The sequence below is a fragment of the Epargyreus clarus genome, unplaced genomic scaffold (genome assembly GCF_041222505.1).
Source record: "Epargyreus clarus isolate Ecla_fem2 unplaced genomic scaffold, WU_Ecla_fem_2.2 ptg000019l, whole genome shotgun sequence".
Lineage (NCBI taxonomy): Eukaryota > Metazoa > Arthropoda > Insecta > Lepidoptera > Hesperiidae > Epargyreus > Epargyreus clarus.
The window spans coordinates 7,488,424-7,509,554 of NW_027332227.1; the positions used below are offsets into that span (position 1 = coordinate 7,488,424).

Here is a 21,131-nt window from a genome sequence, read left to right on the forward strand (position 1 = left end):
GATAAGGGACCTCATTCCAAAAATATCACTGGTCTCCTGTTCCTCCATTTGTCAGGACATATCCACTAAAGTATCTGTCGACGAAAATGTTACGTTAGGTCATTATTTATGACGCTATCGTATTCAGAGCAACGGGTATCATTATCATTAAATCTTACTTTGAAATTAAATACGGTTTCACTTTGGATAGCAGAATACATCTGCGACCTCTTATATTTGATGTCACGGTTGTAGATGTCGTGGGAAGCTAAGGTTGGCTACCTTGCTGCTGTTTGATGAAGTTAAATAACTATGCTATGAATGATTAATACCAACTTCGCCCACATTGGGGTCATATAAATACTTTATGCGAACCTTCACGTGTACTAACATTGTCAAACTGTAGGTAATGTTTTTGTTTGAGCAAAAAAAACTAGATGACTTTGACGTAACTCATAGTGTTTAAATAACATTAATATTTGTCTAAACTAATATTAATATTTTATTTTGCTACGGTGACGGGAGGATGTGAGCCCCTAAATTCAACACCAACATTCAAATAAAAGCGACTGAATTATGATATTCACCTACTACACTTCTTCTTCTGATGGATTGATATTAAGTGAATTGAAGCCAGAGAATAAAGCTAATAAATATTTTTCATATCAATCCTATCACCAAAGTATGCAAAGGACGTTATTTGACATAATGTCGTTTATTTAGTATGAACTCCAGCCAATCTAAGTCTGTATATAAAATAGGGCATATAGATAAAAAATACAGAACTACAGAGAAAGGTAATTTTAATTCGTTCCACAATATTTAATTAGCGTACTTATTATGCAACGTATTTTTTGTCTTCATTGTTATTGTACTAACTAACATACCTACTTGATACAATCATAAGGTTTTTGAGTGTACAGGAGTGCCTACTGAGAACTACTGGATAAATATAGTAATTATTTTTCAAGCTTTTATTTAACGTGCTTTGTTAGTTCGTATGTATGTGAGGGTCAAGTCTTGCAACTGAATTTTAAACCAGTTAACCCCAAGGGATTTAGCTGAAAATTTGCGTACACGTGTGTTTTGGATGACAATGCATGATTATCTTAGTGACGTTTTTATACATCTAATAAGGCGGATATCCCAAGATAGCGGGCCAATTATTTCTTATGAGTCCATATGATATGGGGATCAAATGAAAGGATCGTCCTGTGAAAAATTCTAAAAAAACTGTTTATATATTTTTTTAATTCTTCCATATTCAGTGCCCGTTGACATGTATGTTGATATTAAGTTATTAATGCCGACTGGTAACTGTTACGGATCTTAAATAAGACAACAGTCATACATGGGTCACTGATGCGGTGCAGTACCAGACGACAAATTAAAACATTTCTCAGTATTCTCTGCATATGTCATAACATCCCTAATGGTCAAAACACAAAACTGTGATACGATTTCCCATCATAGAAATATTCGAGCTCGCGCGACGCTCCGGAAGAACTTGCGAATTTTTTCGCATCGCGGACTCCTGCGAGGAGGAACCGTGAATATGAAACGCCTTGCCGCCCAAAATCGCGTCGCAGATTTCAGCGTTTCAAATTCGCATCGGGCCCATTTGCAATTTTGTATGTTGAATATAAAACAGAGACCACCTCTGTTGTTTAGAAATAGTCTTAATCGAACCAGGAGAACTCTACCATCTTCAGAAACATGCTGTTTATATTTTTTAATTCAGGAGATGCACGTGAGTTATCTTGTTCATTCAATTAAATGGTAGATCACGAATGCTGATTATGCACAAAGCCTTTGATAACAATTAGAAACGCTGGAATGCGTTCCGCCACCGTTCGGCGCTTTGCAGCCTGTTCGCTCGTATCTCGATACGGCCAATTGTGCGAGCCGATTTCAAAACGAAAGTACCGCGCATCTAGGACGGTGAACGTATTTCTCGTCGAGATCTCTTGCAATTTAGCAGCCTGGTTATTAGTTTGCTAGGCTTATTAGATATTCATAATTCAAAGTTTTTAAAAGTTTCTAATTGTATCTCCAAATCTCTAATGATGTTTTGATGCGCTTGCAGATGTGAAATGTGGGGTTTATCGACAAACACGTGACTCTATATGCGTAGAGTTTCCTTTTTAGGTATAAATTTAAAAAACAAAATAGTAAGGTTATGTTTCAATTATTTTTCCTGTGTTTACCAAGACTATTTTATAGTTACTATCCCTATTCACTACTTTTTTATTGTATGTTTTTTTACTTTGATATTTTTTTTTAAGTTTTATCATACGAGTTTTTACCGGGCTGAGGAGATTTTCATACTGAAGAAATATAATACCAATTTATCGCGTAAAAGATCGTCATTTGTTGAATTACCAATACCCTTTCGAAAAATCACGACAAAATCGGTTAAACTCTTCTAAAATTAATCTCATGTTTAAAACTTTAGGTGCCACTCAAATGAGCATAGAGGTTAAAATAGCGGTGATTTTGAAATCAAACAGTCACAATATTATGTGCGTTATATATTTGATTGTTACACTGCGTAATAGTATTTCACTGCAGTGTACGTAGTTTAATAGTGTTATACTGCGGCAGCGCGTAGGCAGGCTTGGACACGGAGTTGGCGCCGCGACGAACGGTTATTATATCATCCGAGATATCGTAACTTTTGCCGTTTGCCCACTCGCCTCGATAGAAAGTGCAGCCATTCGCTTTTCAGATGCTATTTATTACCTAGGCCGGTGATACCCAAAGTGGGCTGTATTGACCCCCAGGGTTAACGATGGCAAGGGGTTTATGAGCGAAAAAAATTGAGGTTGACGAAATGGTAACGGACGTTTAACACATTTGAGCAAGTTGTGACTTGGCTGTGTGGAAGGCAACTGAGGCTGTTTTAGTATAGTAAAGATAACGCACCACTCGGTGTCTCTCCCAAGGCACGAGGGTAACATTTGATGGTTTTCCCCGCCAGCAAAAAAAGGTCACCCGGTATCGCTACCAAGACAAAAAAGAGGGTCTACCTAAACCCGAAAAAATACCAAGTGGTCTACGAACCAAAAAAGTTTGGAGAACTCTGATCTAGACAATATCGCTGTTCTTTTTCGACTTACCGAATCTAATGAGAAACAAAATCAACAAGTAGCTACAGCAATCGAAGCCCGAAATAACGCGGAAGACGTTATCAGCACACGCAAAAATAATAGAAGTACGAGTGCGTCCTTCATAGTTAATGTAAACTTTTATCAGCTTATGGTACATCTTATCAGTAGATTATAACATGGATTGTCAAAATATCGGGATGGTATATTAAGGACAGTGCATGTATCAAGGTCTTCATTTTGTGTGGCATAAAATTTCGAGGCATTTCTTTTTATTTTTCAGTTTTCATTGATATGGTTCATTATTGATTTTACACACCATCTTGCGTTTGCGTTGTGTACAGATAATGAATCTTGTGATATACAAGTATCTAGGTGTGAGTTGTCTCAACCTACTTCTTGAATGCCGTCTAGTCATAATCAAAAAACGACCTTATCTATTAGTGGCTAAAGATAAATTCATTATTTCATTCACGGGCGTTCTCAATCTGACAATTAGGAACTGTCATTAATTTGCCATCGGATTTTAGGCTTTGTGGTATTGAGAAAAGAGCCACATTGAGTCGTGTAGGGTTATTTGAATACTGTACATGTTCCATTCAACCATGAACTCCTTCGAGGAGCGTCCCGCGTAGTGGAGACCTCAATTTTTTAAACTCTCTCACTTATTGGTCAATCAATGTGACATTTGTACTGTGTAGCGGATTGCCATTAGGGTCCCGTGAACCGTGTGTTGCAAATATCTATTGCAACTCCGTAGTTAATTGAACTCGAGTCCTTTACATGGCATTACACTGAGATAAGACGCGCGATTAACTTTGTATAAATATTATATTAATTTTTGTTTACAAGGATATATGTACATGTTAACGTCAGTACAAATTTATTAATTTGTAGGTATTTATAACGCACCCATTCAGATAGTAAAAGCAAACAGTGTCAAGGCGTTAAAGTATATCGATTTCAAGTTGTAATGAGAACCAGCAACATGCACAATTGATTTCAATATAGTGTAACGTTAGAGCGGCTTACAGAGTTTGTTAGACAATGGTTGTATTTTAGAAAGTACCGTTACCGTAGAACGAGCGATTGCTACTGTGCAAGGTTTTGAGACCCAGTTTCATGTAGCCCCTCACTAACGCGTTAATGCAAGATACGTAGGCATAGTTTCGTTAAATCTTTGCTACTTTAGCTCTGCTACTGCCCTCGTTGCTCTTCTCGTCTCAATTATGTGGTAACGTCCATACGGTATATATTTAAGTTTTTTTTTACCAGTCTGCGGAAGGTAATCATTTCGAGCATATCATTCTTTGGAACGCACTGCAGCCCAAATGACTTAACGGATTTTAACATATGAGGTGTCGTTGGATTCGTCTAAATCATGGGAATAACATATGAAACATTACTACACTTTTCAGCTAATTATTTTTACGCAGGCGGGTTTTTCTTTACATAGTAATAACCAGTATAAAGTTTAAGTAGGAAACGAACTTGCAGTCCACCTAATGGTAAATGCCGCCTATGTAGATCTGAAATAAGCTTTCCTGACGAACAAAGGGTCTTCCTAAAGCCGATCACAGCTCTACATTGTGTTATAACAATGACAATATTTGTTTTTTACGTAACATTTTGCACGTTTTGATAATTACATTGATTACCGTATTATAATATTATAAAAATTGCATTATAATTTGTATAGGACATTAAAAAATCAGGAGTCATTAATTAACAGTACACAACTTTTATTGCTTTTTGTCCTCCCCTGCCCTTGTCAGACTTGAAATCGTGTGCCTTCTACTTCAATATTAATTATACCTAATTAACTTTCTGTCTGTGTTTCTTCTTGATGCTTTAGTAGGTGGATGAATGGAGATTCATCCGATCGAATGGAAACTTTTGATAGGTTCTTGCCGTAGTACAACCAATATATACCAGTGGTATCGCGCGTTTGTAAGAATGTATTCGAATACAAACAGGAACATAATATATAATTAAATGAAATTTTGTGTCACGTGTGTGTGTGGTTGGATTCCAGTTTGAAAGATAAAAGTTTTTAGTCCGATAGATGGCGCTTTTGTCAAAATTTTCTTCAAAGTCAGTTCAGAAAGTTCAGAAAGTCATACTTCCTTTTGGCAACTATGCCACTTAAAATGGACACCATAAAGTTGGCTAATAAATGTCGCGAGTTTTGCAGCAAAATATTTTTTAGGTATGATATATCACGATATGATACAATACGTACCAAACATTTTTTGTAATAGTTTTAATACTTTTTACATATTTTATTAAATACGCCAAAGGAGCTCCTATTACGATTTTTTGTGTCGGTAACTTCTGGTCGGACCCACTAGTATAGAAATACATATAAATACAAGTAGCTATAGCAGACTAAGCTTTACGTAATATGAGTGCCATGAGATTTCATGAACTTTGAATTTCCCGGAAGTTGGCTACCAGGAACTTGATTCAAAGTTCACCGAAGCACTCAGTTCTTCGCTAAATAAATCTCTCCGTGGAATTATGTACCAAGTGTGTATTATAAGTTCAGGTAATAGAAGAAGATCGTGAAATCGTGGTTTCTACATATATAGTTTGTGATTAGATTCCACGATACAAGAAAATGTTTTTATTATTAATTGAAATACGTTTTCGTTGTACTCTTTTAATAATAAAAACGAAATAGAAAAAACTTTTTTAATAAGGTTTTTTTTAAATGTTCTATCCATATCTCTTGCATTTAATATTATCGATTATCGATTATTTAGTATCGATATCTGGATGTGTTGGATTGAAAAATTGGATGAATTGATTATTTAGGAGTAACGGGGTCTAGTAATAATACTTTTTAATATATGGTGAGTATCTGATGATAAAATAAAGGTTTTAATACGATTTTGAATATTAAAGTTTAACGTAGATTATTTTTTTTGAAATATTCTGCAACCTAAATAACACAGATTATTTATTTTCGAGTTTAGGGACATTTAGGGATAGCCAGGTTTTCAATTACGACCATTAAATGAGTTTTCCTAGAAATTTACTTTGCGGCGTAGCTAATAACCATTAGCAGGTAAATGTTTTTAAATGTATAAACATTTAAATTAATTACGTAATTCTATAATTACATATTACTTCATAATTCGTGTGAATAAATAGTAGTTACACGGAAAATAATTATAATATGATGATTGATGTCATTCATTTATTAAGGCAAGTGATAGGCTAATGTATTGAAATTTGGTCTCAATCTACGTGTCCGAGGTTTGAATCCCAGGCACGCCTTCGATTTTGGAAGTTATGTGCGTATTACAAATTTATTATTATCTGTTGCTTTAACGGTGAAGGAAACCATCGTGAGGAAACTTGCACACCTGAGAGTGCACTTACCTGATTGGTTGGCTGTAGGAGACCCGTGCCCAGCAGTAGAAAAGTACAAAAAGGGAAAATACAGCTATATCAATCTCTCGATCTCTACCAATTATATCACCTATACTCTAAATGTTATAGATTTTTTCATGTTTGTAATTGAATAATTTTATTATATGATGTCATTAATTAGGTATTTCGACAATGTTTATTATTTACTTGTTTAATGGCCACGTTATTTGTAAAAACGAGCATTACGAAATATATACGCTTATCACTCGGTGCATTTCTCTGCATTTGTTTTCGAGTCGCTAAATATAATGTTATGGTTTTAATTGCTATCTGCAATATATAAATAACAATATGATACCGTATAGCAACCGAAGTTTATCAAATGTTATTAAAGTTATTAAAAACATTTTTTTGTTTGTTTCAGGCAATTTTACACAAGGCTGTAGAGATTTATAAAAGTGTAAGTAATATATTACGACTTGAATATAAATTCGTATTCAATCCTGTATTATACAGCGTTCTTCACAGATATGTGTCAATTGTACGATCCTCTGTACCTACATCATAAATACGGCTATGTAAAACTCATCTAATCCGAATGCCGCATACGATTGTGTAAGAGCAAAGCAAAGAGTACGTTGCTCAATTAGATGCATCTCGTTTAGTGTCGCTGCGCGTGAGAGTCGAATTTCCCAATAGTGAGTTAGAGAGAAGGCGAGTGCATGGCGCGACGGTTTCCCAATAGAAAGTCCTCCGATGCAGGAAGCGCTGCAACGCTGCAACGCACGTGCAGCCGCCCTCGCGCCGGGTGGGGCGCCGGCCGATGCACTTTCGTGCGGTGACGTCACGCGGTACCTTTCGTCAGCGTCACGCCGCGGCCCGTAAGAGCTGTTACGCAATGAGCGCGCACCACTCAACTTTCCAATTTCGACAACGCGCTATTGTGTAGCGCTTTCAAATTTTACTTCGCCTTCTCCCGCTTTTTGGCGCTTTCTTACGTTTCTCTCCTCTGCTCTGAAAAATGCTCCGAATGCTGCGCAGGCACAATAGCCGCGATGCACTTTCACTGCAGCGTTCCGCTTTTTTGTTCAATGTTAATAATGTATTAGTGTTATAGAATTCTCTCGCTATTGTCGTTTTAATAGAAACTTCCTCTCCTGTGCAAATAAATATGATCATTTCTTATTGACATTTTTAACATATTGCCTATTTTGAAACACACGTATCACACAAGACTAGGTTTATAGGTCGTATCATGTAGGTAGGTAAATAGATTTTTTTAATCTTAATGTAGATAGATAACAATGTTTTGGTTTTGATAATTATGTCTATTTTAAAGACACAGAGACATACTCGCGATTGACTTAGAGCAACGACTGATCTCTTTGGAAGAGTTTTATGCAAATTGCAATGTTTGTCAAAGAACGAAATATACTTAATACGTGCATAGGGCTTCACGCGACCAAACGGCTGAAGTTAGTCAATAGCTCCTAACCATACAATAATTAATATCTTATATTAATATCTTATATATTAATATCTTGCACTTTTTTTTAAACTAACAAAATTGGTACATATTATATAGCCACCTTGAATTACCTTTGGATATGGATTACATATTATTTTACTTCTTTTTTATTTTATATCTGAATTATTTTAACTTAGGATCTATTTGCTGAAAATTATATTAACAGTAAGTTTGCATTTCTTATCTACATTTTGGTAACTTAAAATAGATGAATTTGACAAAGGTCTCTATTATGCAATCTTTAATACTTAATAAGTTAATTCATATATTACAGATGTCATATTTGTATAATATTATAATGAGAATGTAGTAAAGTTAATATTTACAAATATCATAATCAGTGACCGTCAAAACTTTTAGAACATAAGAAAGGATTTTTATAATATTTTTATCTTAAATATTGAATATAAATATTTTTACAAACGCTTCTGTCAGCTCTGCCAATATTAAACTTAATTTAATACCTTAAATTATATATTCATTTAAAAATTTAAAAACAATTTAAACTATTATTTTAATTTTATACCGTATCAAATACTTTCACAGTACCGAGGTTTAGTTTGGCAGACCGCTTTTGAAAGCTGTAGTTATATTAAAGTATGCGTGACACTGCTGTCGTAGGGTTTTCACCGAGAGATAGGAGCTTTCTCAGATCGTGAACACCGCGAGAGTCGAGAGCAGACTTGTGCACTACTCTCTATTATTAGTCACTTAGCATAAAAGTAATATGCCGTCTACTATGTCGCTTTTTCTTGATTATAGTTAAAACTAGCTCTTCGGACGTTCAATGCCTGTTGAATTAATTTATTATTGGCTTTATGTTGATGGTAGCAAGTTCATGTGTTTATTTTATATAAATAATATAATCGATGTTTCTGATTGTAAATATAAATGTATTATCCCATTTGCCGAACAAATGTTGCCTTCTTCGTTATAAGTACAAAATTGAAAAGCCGAATGTTTGGTTTATGGATGGATGCCCCCTAACTATCATTAGATTAGATTAAAGTTGGAAAATGCTTCAAAATTAGTTCTAAATAATATCTAATTTCATGTCTAGCGAAATATCAAAATTATTTAAACATTTATGTTCAATTGAAATGGATTTCAATATTCAAATAGTCCATTGACCCTTTTTTGAAGTGAACGTTACTTTATAGAAAGGAAAGGTCAAGTCGAATAGTAAATGAGAAAGTTAATCGTGGAAAGTGCGCGTGAGCGAATCTGTGGCACTTGCTGTTGATCTAAAAATGTATTAGATATCTCTTCATTTTCTTACATACCTGCATCGTCATCATCAGATTGTAATTTTATAAGATTGGAGTAGTAAACGAGTGCGCAGTCCTGATGGTGCTCACTGTACCCCGTAGACATCTGTAACTGATTCCATATAAGGTTTCTACATGAAGCCGACTACAGATGCGTTGCCATTCCTGAGGACTATGATTATCGCCTAATATATAAGTTTCTCAGCATTCGCGTATAAAAATTATGATAAAGCTTCGAAAAATTTGATCTTGTTGGAGCTTACTTCAGATTGACATTTCTGCGTGTAGTTTTTAGAATTACATATATGTATCACACGAACCCTAAATATTTCTAGAGCAATGTAATTTTATGAAAAATATGCATTTTCAATCAATAGCAATTATAGGATGAATAGGCATAAATTATGGTCCATGAGAGTATGGACATAATATATGACCTTAATAAAATAATTGACCTCGTGGGACCCTTCAATTAGAACTAGAGTGCGATTGAATTTAACAGTCAATACTAGAATTATTTGATAATAAACCAGTACTAAGTAACGTAACTGAACGAAACTAGTATTAGAAATTAGATGCAGGATAACCAAAAGTCGTTCCTTAAGTCATTTCTCCCCTTGGTAAATAAGGGCTGAAGGAACGTTCCCCTTAGTGAATTTCAAGGGGAGCCTACCTCATAGTAATAAAATATTTGAAATGATGACAAAATGATAGATGTGTTATCTATCACAAGGAACTGGCATTATAACATATCCGTATTACTGTTCTGTAAATATGAATAATACTTAAATTATTTTTTTTCGTTATTTTAAATATTGAGACTTCCATTTTGATCGTAGTGTGGCCTACCGCAAGTAAATAGTCCATCAGTTAGTAAAATAAAATTATAGGCGACTGAAACTTTCTAGTTTTTAGCAACCGTAACGAAATCGGTTCTGGCTAAGCCGTGTCATTACTTTTCGAGTTTTTGTGAAACTCTACATTGTCAATCTTGTTTATTTTACTTTCTATAAGAATTAATATTTTCTGCTGAAGTAACTCACTAACATTATGCAAGTACTAAAATTAATAAAAAGTGATCTCTTCGATTTCTTATTACATCAGAAGATAATGACATTTCTTAGAAATAGTCACTATGACATAAGACTCTACATTATTTTGCATTGTAATGCCAGAGAACTGTTGTACACTAAAGAAATGCATAAATGAAAGAGACGTTTTCAGTTTATCTCGCGGTGGTCATTAGAATCAATTGAGGCTTATAAATTGTATTCGTTAACAGCGCAGTCAGAGAAAAAGCTTTCACCGGTACTTTGAAACAGATCAGAGAAAGGGTTCACGGTGCGCAGCTGTCCCGCGGGCGCTCCGCCCTCGCTCCGCGCCTCTCGTCCTCTCTCCGAGCGAGAGGACCGCCAGCAGCCCGCGCCCTGTCGTGCAGCCGGCGTCACGCCGAAGCCGCCGTACACGGGACATCGCACACGCGATCGTCCAGTCGCCCGTCACTCCCCGACGCGTACGGACGTCTGTTGACTCACTCCGCGCTAACCAACAACCATGCGGTGAAGTGAAACTGTCAAACGTGATACGCACTCACACACCGAAGTTATTCGGTTTAGTGACACTTTTACATTTTTCTGTTGTTTCTACTGTGGTGATATTGTGATCTCGAAGTGGTGCCTCTGCTTTGGAAAATTGGATTATACAGACGTATAATGGCCTTAGCTAGGTGAGCTATTTTGGTTGTTGAAGTCAATACGGAACTAGTTTATTTTGCTATATTCTTCGAAGGACTTTCCGTCATTAGAGCTGTTATATGATTCTCTGCTCGCAACGGTCTTGAAAAAGTATCAATTAGTTATATACATTTGAGTATTATGCGCGTTGAGTAGTTTTGCTGATAACGTATCTGCTCTACTCTAATCGATCGAGGAATCATCTTCCTGTGTAGTCTGTTAATGTTTCAATTAGTAATCAAGATATTTGTTTTACGAATGATACAAATAGCGAAAGTTACTTTACACCGCACGCGTATAACTTTCTTTGTTGTGTAAGCTGAACGTCAACAGCAGGTAGAGTTGGTAGAGGGAGCAACATAGAAATCGAGTGACTTTTACAATAATTATTATCATACATTATTAGTTAATAGTACGTAATTAACTTTGTTTATGCCATTGTGTTACGACAGCACAGAATTTCTCGTTCGATTTCTTTCCGCTCCCCGAACCACATTAATGCAATATCGATGTTTTCTCTACGCGCACCCTCGGTCGTTTCGTTTTCCTAACGTTACCCCTCTTTTACACAGTTTTGACGTTAGCGTTATTATTATCTGTTTAGTTAAAACTCACGATCCTTACAGCTGTAATAAAATACTGTTAATACGTCTTTTGTCACCATTGAAAATCTGATATCTATCGTATAATATCGTAATTAATTAAAATATCCATGTGAAAACAAAATACATACAATTATTTGTTAAATATTCAATAGTTTCACGTTGTTATTAAGTATCTGAAAATTGGTAAAAATATAATAAGTGTTGTCAATACATGTATTGATAAAACCTGATATAAGTCAAATAATGCGTACTATCTATATACACGCAGATATTATCTCTCGTTTCGCTCTCTTGTCTCTTAGCAGGTAACAAAACAACCGAGGCCGAAAAGTATTCGCTGCTCGCCCAAAACATTTTTTATACTTACCTTTTTCTTTTTGTGAAGGTTCTAAATTTAAAATTCCGGTCTTTGCCGATGTCTTATGTGAATGGATCTATAGAAATTGTATTATACACAGAAGGTCTGTACAATTGGAAATCAGCATTTTGGTCGGTTACGAAATGGTATTTTGCAATTTCCAACGCCTATGCTTACTGAAAACAGGTACAGAATTGGAAGCAAGTATAAATTGAATTGTTTGTAATATCCTTTGTGCATATGCAGGGAATATAAAATGGACAAAAGATAAAGTCTTGCAGGGATGCGCTTGCCAGGGTCGATAGCCGGTCGGCGAGGGACGTCGGAACACCTCGAGACCTCGACACGTGATGCCATCTTTGAAACGTAATGAAATAAGTTTTAGCTTCGAAATATCGTCAGAAAGTTATGGCAATGTTAGTGTATAATAAACACTTATGATTTGATAGATACATTTATTTAGTTAGTTATTAGCAAAAAGGAGTCACATGTCGAAAATTGGAATGGTGGTATATTTGTTGTTAACACAAGTAAACAATTTTATTTGTCATATTCATTTACTGTTACTACGTTTACTGTAGTTTATAATAAAACTATACACAAAAATATTAGTAATTTTAAATTGGCGTTTCTGATTTCAAAGTAACTAGGCAGAGATATAGTTTTTACGTAGTAAGAAATTGATAAGATAAAATAAAATAACTTCAGCTTTTGTTTACGTGAATTCAATTATAAAATTTGTTAAGATTAAAATAAAATAAATTAAAATCGTTTTACGTTGTCGCATTATTCCTAAATAATTGCAATTTTAGTATAGTTAAATAGTGTTAAAAATATTATTTAACTATAGTTAATGTTTATGTTCTGCGCAAGGTTAGGAATATTAAAACTACCTGTGCATATAATATCATAATAGTTTATTTAAGCATGATCATATTTAACTCATTTAAGTATTTCCGCGTAATATCACAAGACTTTAATTATACATACTTGCTTACTGATGAATTGTATACATACATATACTTTAGTATAATGCAGTTAACCTCTACGTTAATTACATGCAATCTCTACGATGCGTTGCGCCTTATCTTTTAATCCTATTTATTTCTTCGCATTTTCTTCGTCTTGTGCGAATACATCTCTATCATAGAAGCTATTAACATATTTGTCATTCAGTTTACTTAAAGAGGTAATCTCTATTTATATGAATGAGCGATGACTTCAGTTCTCGTCAAACCCGAAATGAATCGATAATTTTGTAAGGTGGCCTTTAGTCTAAGTAAGTATATTAGTTTTAGGTAATGTTATCATCTGTTAGTACTGTACCCTTACCAGGAGTTGTTTACGTTTCGACAAATATGACTTTTGGTATTTGTTTACGTATTTGCCCATACAAATTCCAATCAGCGCCCCTAGCGGATTGTGTCAGAACTAGGTAATCGTATTGGCCCATACGTAAACAAATACCAAAACAGTCATATTTGTCGAAACGTAAAAACTCCTGGTAAGGGTACTGTATAGGTTTTGGTTAAAAGCTCTGTTTAACCTTTGTCTAATACAGTATCTGCTAAAGCTCGCGCAGCCACCTTCTAATTCGATTGTTTGAATAAGTTGGGCGAGGTTATTTCGCAAGAGAGTATCAATTTAGCCGAGAGCGCGCTCCCCGTGACAGCGGAATGTGATAGCCGAAGTGGGTTGCTCCCGATGATGCCAGACTCGCTGGATTACGAGAGACATTACTGGTACGCTAAAGTTATAAGAATCTGTCATTGTCATAATTTGAAAGAAAGGAACCATTTAGCCAAACGGCAATATGTCATCAATTAGTTTCTTTATGCTTTTAGTACATTCATTTAGTTACTTAATCACGTTTATTATGATCTTCTTCTCTCCTTTTCAGCCTTTCACTATTATGTGTAGTTCTCTACTAACGCACGCTGCTCTTTATTAGTTAATCATGTGGCAACAATTCGATAGTTAGAATAAGTTGGGCGTTTGTTTCGTAAGAGAATATCAATTTAGTCAAGGGCCCGCTCGAAAACCGGGCCCACACTGCGCTCCTGTTTTGTGACAGCGGAATGCGATACTCGTAGCCGAAGTGGGTTGAGCCTCTTGTTGCCAAAAGTACTGGTTAAAATAAAGACATTCCTGTTTCTGTATACAAGTGAAATGGTGAAATGTTCATTCAAACGTAATAAGATATAGTTTTTTATTAGTATAAAAATGTTTGTTTTATGTTTCTCGCCTTATGCATTCGTGGTATATTTATCGCATGAAACCCATTACAAACAATTTAATAATGTGTACGATAAGAGTAGATTCACATACAATTACTTTTATCCCGTAATTTCTTACACAAGACTTGGCAAAACTAGCTGCGGTGGCGGTACGTTGCGGTGGCGTATTTTGGTTACGATAACACCCAGTTAAACAGATCTGCCCGTTATGCGAACAAAATGCTGAAAAGCAAATTAGTAGAGCACGCTATCTAGCCAGTGATTAAGATTACCCGGTTGATACGCACGAGGTGGATGTAACTAATAAGGTATCCGAATTGTGGTCAGCTATTCGTTATTGTTTCAATGAATACGTTTTACATTTTGATAAATATTGTTTTAATTTATTTTAAAGATACTAGTTTATGTATGCGAATGATACGCCAGTTATATTAGCCATCTTTAATGAATGAATTCAATAAGTAAAATATTTAAGATTATTAGAGTCATACTTTTCCGAGGCGTTCCAGCTTAGTCCTCAGAGGTAGCGGCGCATCTAAGGCCGACCTCAGGCAGGAATGTCTAATCCTATCTGGGGTTAATTACATATGTCCATGGGCGACAGTAGCCACTTACCATTAGGTCGACTGCATGCTCGTCTGCTACTCCTATATTATATAAAAAAAGTCTAGATACTTTTATGTAAAAATGAGTTTATTACCAGTGAAATTGAGACATCATCATGCGATGATGATTTTATCTTTCCCGTGTCTTTATCTGGTAGTTACGTGTTGCGTGAAATTTTACGATTGGATGTTCTCGTTGGAAAGCAAGCATCTTGAATGCTCAGCGTATGGCGCCTTCTCTTTGTGCGATCAACTTCTTATTTTCACAATGCGAGGCGATTGTTTTGATTCTCTTTTCACTTGGCCCAATAGAAATTAGAAATTGTGGTCTCTTGTAACTTTTTAAGAGACAAGTAGCTTAGCATAATTAATATGTTAATTTTCGATTAACACGTAGACATTGCAATTTGAATCACATTTTTACTTTGATTAGGTATATACTTGTTAGTGAGTTTTGAAGCAATAGTTTTTGATTATTTCTTTTGTAAGCATATCCAAATAATCAGTATGGATGCATAACTTAAGTAGACAACTGGCCTTTATGATATTCGCGTTTAGGCTTTTGCAACAATGGTGAATTACTTTTTGGCAACGCAGCAAAACCGTCGATCGTCTAAAGGTAGCATGTCTGTTTGGGTCGTCAATAGTACTATCCAAAAGTTGTAACTTACGTCTGGGCTGACACATTGACGTATTATGATCGGGATTTAAGGCGAATCGTATTTTAGAGATACATATTATACTCCTATTTATTCACATGATTATGATTCCGTACGAACAAATACGAATCTGTGAAGATGAGTCGTCTTTATGAATTATCTTATCGCCGTGTGAAGGTTTTCGTGCGTTTTTATGATAATCAGTTCCGTTTTGACAACGTGATCGTGATGCAATCATGATTTATAAGTATATGAACAATGAACATCAATTTTTTGAAATCGTATTACATTACTATTTTCTTTATGTATGGAAAATCGCACCGTTATTTCACAAGAGCAATGTATCTGTACATTTTTATTAGTTCCAAAAATATGCAGTGTACTATAATTAAAGGTAGCGAGTTTACTGATCCATTAGGCAATAAAAAAAAATCGATGTTACCAATTTTTCTTGGATAGTTGAATTCGTTAGTTAAGATTTTGACAGTTGTAAACATAAATGTGTATTGAAGTTTTTTTTATTCCTAGTAACTTAATGTCCTTGAACGTTTCATATTTACTGCAACTATTGTACGTTAATAGCAATGAACTGTGCAGAAACAGTTGTTGCTAAGAGAAGTGCTTACATTAAGCTTAAAGTTAATAAACTGGATTTCTCTTAAAAACAACTGCAAAGTTAACTTGATTATAAAGTCGCCATAAAAATCAACATCACTGATCATTTGTAATGATAATACTTGATTATTTTATGTCGACCCTTAAATTGGACCATAATATGTTTCTTTTTCTTTGAGACTCGTACTTAGAACGATTATATTAAGCTTATTTCAAAACAATAATAAATTGTTTATGTAATTTAAACAATTAATATTTTAGGGCTTATAAAGGAAAAAATGGAAAATCCAACTATTAGTGCCTACAAACCGTCAGGTCCAACTAGTCGTTAACATATCCTTTGGTGTCATTTAACACATTTACCAACACCGCGCTCTGTCCTTAATTGCCAGTTGTCTAAGCTGAAAGTGGCCCCGTAAAGTAGTGACGATCGGGCCACATTACGTTACCTTAATTGTATAGCCGCGCTATTCTTGTACGCTCTTCAAACTTATTAACTCGACACAAAAATTCTGTAACGCAAACCTCGTTTCAAAACTGTAAACAATTTACCTAAATGTTGAATGATGAGGGCGAATAATAGTGGATCAAGCGACCGGCCGATTTAGACGTGTGGAGTTAATTTTTCGAGGGAGCAATTCGGAACGGGGACATTGCGCGCACTCCGTTGCTTGCCGAGGAGACGAGCGTGTTGACCCATTTTGTTCGGTACACGGAATGGTGCGTTGAGGAATCGATGGCATTATAACAGCCGAATCTCGAGGTCTCCGAGGCGCTTCACTGATGGCTCGGGATCTGTGTCAGGGTCCCCCCACGAACCCTACACCCTACGCTTCCCGCCCTTCATCCCACCGTCGAGCAGCCCCTGTGTCGGTTGACCCGTAAAACTTGAGTATTTGTATTTCACCTCCCTCGGTCTTGTTTAATGGTTTGGGGTCACTGCTTTTGCCCTTGTTGGTTACTTGTTTCAAGAATATTTTATACAATAAACGAGTTCCTGGGGTTTAACAAATTAACATTTAACGAATTGTTGTTGCAACAGGTCCCTTTTTAAATGTAAACTATTTCACGTCGTGGTAGCATTTTCGCCCGACACAATACAAATTGGTCAAGGCTTAGTTATTTCTGCTTCATTGTGTTAATTCATTGATTATGTTAGTGTCATTCTAAATATGCGGTTTACATATTTCCTAGTGTTTCGAGCCTTTCAAGTAAATAAATGCGACTATTAGAATGGCGACCCCCGTCTCCACCTCGGTAATGAAAAGTTGTTTACGGTAGAGGTCGACACAGGCATTTAAAAGTTACTTTCAAAGGTTCATTACTTTTTGGTGATGTTAAATGATACATTGCACATGAATAATTGAGAAATATGACACTGCTATTTGCATAACTTAGATATTAAGAAGTTGCGTTTCATTGACCTGAAATTGCTGACCATATCTTGTGCGTTCGGAGGCATTTAAAAGCATCTGATCGAATGGTGATCGACCTTTGCGACTTTGTCACCTTCGCAGCCGACAGCAGCGCTGGCATTGTCGCCTCCACGCCAATAGGAAGCGACACGGTCGCAGATCGCTATTGGGCTTAAGGCCACATTCAATGCACCATCTTTTACCTTGTGCCCCTTACAGTGCCGCATGACCCGAAACAGACTCGAGAAATTGAAGACTTAACACTTCATGACTGTTACAGTTGTCACAAATACATTTATGGTAAATAAACTGTTGCCGGGTGCAACTACGAAAATTTATTCCATACATTTTTTTTTGGTTATTTGATAAACTAAATTACTGCATGTAATGGTACAATTCACATCGTTTGTAATGTGAAGAAATAATGATGCTCTAGTAAAGTTAGCATTAATAAAAATAATAAAATTATTGAATAAAAAAATCTCATGGATGAATGAAAATTTTGCGCACGAGCGTAACGTATTGACCTTATTAAATATAGTTTATATGAAAATAGAAGTAATATAATATTGGCTTGGAAAAAGGTAGCTAACAGCACAAAATACCTCGAAAACAGAGCTTAGAGATAAGGCAAAAAATTACAATAGTTTTACGTTTCGCTAGTATCAAGTTAGTTAGTTATCAAGATCGGACAATGAAGCGCGACAGGTAAGAATATTCTTCAATGGACGAGTATTTGGTGGAATAATAAATAAAACAGCACTCCCCTTTGTTAAAGATAATAATGCCCGAATCCAACTTTCTGTTTAGAATAGCTCGACAGCTAATTATTGTTGAAGACATTTTTTGTATTTTCTTACACGAGTGTCGTAAATACCTGTGATAAAAATACATATTTATATGAATAGGCATTTTAGTTTTGGTGTAAACCTTTTAAAGCAAAGTCAAGTATTATAAACGTGCCATTATCTCTATATCATCACGGTCAAAATATATAAAAGCGTCATTACGTAGAGGTTAATCATTATGCGTGCCTAGTTCTAGGATTTCTCTCGACCTCTGTGAGTTATTATATAATTGAGTGAATCTTAACTATTGTGTTAGCTTTTCAATAGAATTACTTTGGTTAAGCACAGAATTATTTTCGTTAACTCAATTTTATATTTATTGAATATGTTACACAACCTACCGCATATGGTGATTAACGTATTGTTAAGATGTAGGAAAGTAGAACGGGGGCGTCCATTCCAAGGTCTAGGACGCAGCTGTACAATTTCAAAAATACTTAAAATTATGACTGTCTTGAAATATCTGATCAAAAAGTTATAATTTATGTTACGTTAATACTAAGACTTTTTGATGCATTTAAAAATTGATTAGCTCTTACGCTATGATGATATAGCTTTTATTCAAACCTTATTAATATGTAGTTGAAATAATAACTTATTATGCGCATAGTCTATGCATTAAATATATGCATAGAACAGTATATTTAATGTAGTGCTAGTAGTAACGATAATGAGTTAGGTTTATATATAAAAGAGAGGAAATAACACCTCAATATGTTATCTGACTGTCCCTGGAATCTATGCCGTGTAGCAATAAACGTTTTTAGTTGTCCCAAATGTTTATCGGACACGCGAACAGCTAATACGGCTACGTCGCTCTTCGTCTCTGGTCTCTTGCCGGTCGCCAATGACATTTTATACTAGACACGTTATACGCCCGCTAACTTAAGAGAAAACTTGAGCGAAACTGCTTTGATAGCACACATGCACGTTTTTTATTTTACTTACCTTTACTACATAGACAAATGTTCTATAAGGGACAGAGCTATTAGAACAATGTGATAAAAAAAGACAACTAGTGTTTGACCTTGCGTTTCAAGTCTACGCAAACGTAAATATTGACCATGGAATATAGTGACCAATGATTACTTCAGTCAAAACGGAACATCGATTTTTTTAAGTCAAATACTTTTTACTTGAAAAAATATAGTTAAATACTAAAAAACACGCTTTTATGATAAAATTAACTAAAAAGTAGAAAATAATTTTCAATCTATGAATCATTTAAGGAACAGTAAATAGTATAATTGTGGAAAAAATGTGGGGCGCTTTTTACAAAACTGGTAAATGGAGCACCCCATGTTTTTTTTCATAATTATACTATATACTGTTACTTAATTGACAATGGCAACGGTTCATTTCGGAGACAACGGCACGAAGCATCGGAAAAAGGGACTGTCCCGTTAAAAACGGGACGTATGGTGGCTATCCCATTGATCCGCATGCTTGTCAAAGACAATGAAATAATGGAACAGAAGGTAAAAAATGTCCAAAACTGTCGATAATAGTTTTAGTACGTCGTTTACGTAGAAATGTTATAGTACAGTTTAACTAAATAAATAATTATTAAATAAAAATATAATTTGAAAGAATGTATCTATACAGATGTATCGACTGGTTTAAAATATATGATTTAAAAATAGTTTATATTTATTATCATAGATTAGTAAATATTACTCACTCCTAACAAGAAAATGTACCCAGTTTTGAGAATTGAAATAGTTCTGTAAAAAAGTTTTGCCACGTCTCCGTGCTAAAATGTCTCTAAAATATTTGAAATAATTATTTATTTATTATGTAAATTACGCAGTATTAGTTATTTATTCGTATATTTTCTCTAAAAATGTTTTTATTTGTCAAGAATTCAAAATAAGAACTTACTATTAAGCCGTTTGTGGCTTATTTCAATTTCAAGGCGGCGAAGTATCTTTACTAATCTATGTTTATTATTATCAGTTTTATTTTACACACGACCATTAATTGCAAAGTTGTGTAAATTTTATAAATGTACTAGCTGACCCAGCAAACATTGTGTTGCCATATAAATAAAAAAAATGTTAAGGGTGAACAACCCTTATCACCTAAGAGATATGAAAAATAGATAGTAGCTAATTCTCAGACTTACTGAATATGCATATAAATTTTGGTGAAAATCAGTAAAGCCGTTTCGCAGGAGTAGGTACAGTAACTAACATTGTGACATGAGAATTTTATATATAAGATTCTAATTTTACCGTGGTTTTTTTGAGGATTAATTTCTGGCTATACAAAGATTGTTTATTAAATTATGTTTAGGTTAAGGAAGAAATACGAATAATAAGGAGAAATAAGAATACGACGATTTTAAAATACCGTATACTATCCTATATACATTTTATGGTAATATTTTTTATTATTTACCACAGGTATCGAAGGAAATTTAAAGATTAGGATACAGAATTTCCCATATATCGATTTTATTTTATTAAAATAAACCATAAAATGTTATATTTTGACTAAAAACACACTAATATAAAAATTAAGCAGTGGGATCTTAAACTATAACATACGACATATGAACATCGTCAGATTCAATAAAATGTCACTTCTGTTCTGTTGATCTATGACCATGCATTTTGCGTCTTTATCACTTTCATTGACAAAAACATACTTTGTCTCTTTCTGGTTACTCACGTAATCATGGCGGATCGAACACGAAAAATAAACAAAATTTAATAATTTCTCTTCATTTACGTGTGATAGGTGATTCCATGAAGTTTGTTTCTTTTTCGAGCATAATTTTTGCATTTACGCATT

The 21,131-nt window shown here is 34.8% G+C and overlaps 1 protein-coding gene and 1 pseudogene across 4 annotated transcripts in view; one reads left to right on the plus strand and one right to left on the minus strand.

The window, feature by feature from the left end:
* rdx (BTB/POZ and MATH domain-containing protein rdx) overlaps positions 1 to 21,131 on the plus strand; it is a 65,690-nt gene that overhangs the window by 11,175 nt on the left and 33,384 nt on the right. For 2 of the 4 annotated variants that reach the window (XM_073083333.1, XM_073083332.1), the window contains exon 2: positions 6,889 to 6,924. Coding sequence is in view for 2 of the 4 variants with exons in the window: in XM_073083329.1 (XP_072939430.1) it covers positions 10,973 to 10,986 (14 nt within the window). In the remaining 2 variants the exon portion in view is untranslated. Of the gene's footprint in view, positions 1 to 6,888; positions 6,925 to 10,831; positions 10,987 to 21,131 lie in introns of those variants that run through there. The other 2 variants (XM_073083329.1, XM_073083330.1) reach the window with 1 other exon arrangement.
* Positions 16,724 to 17,714, minus strand: LOC140750260 (uncharacterized; annotated as a pseudogene).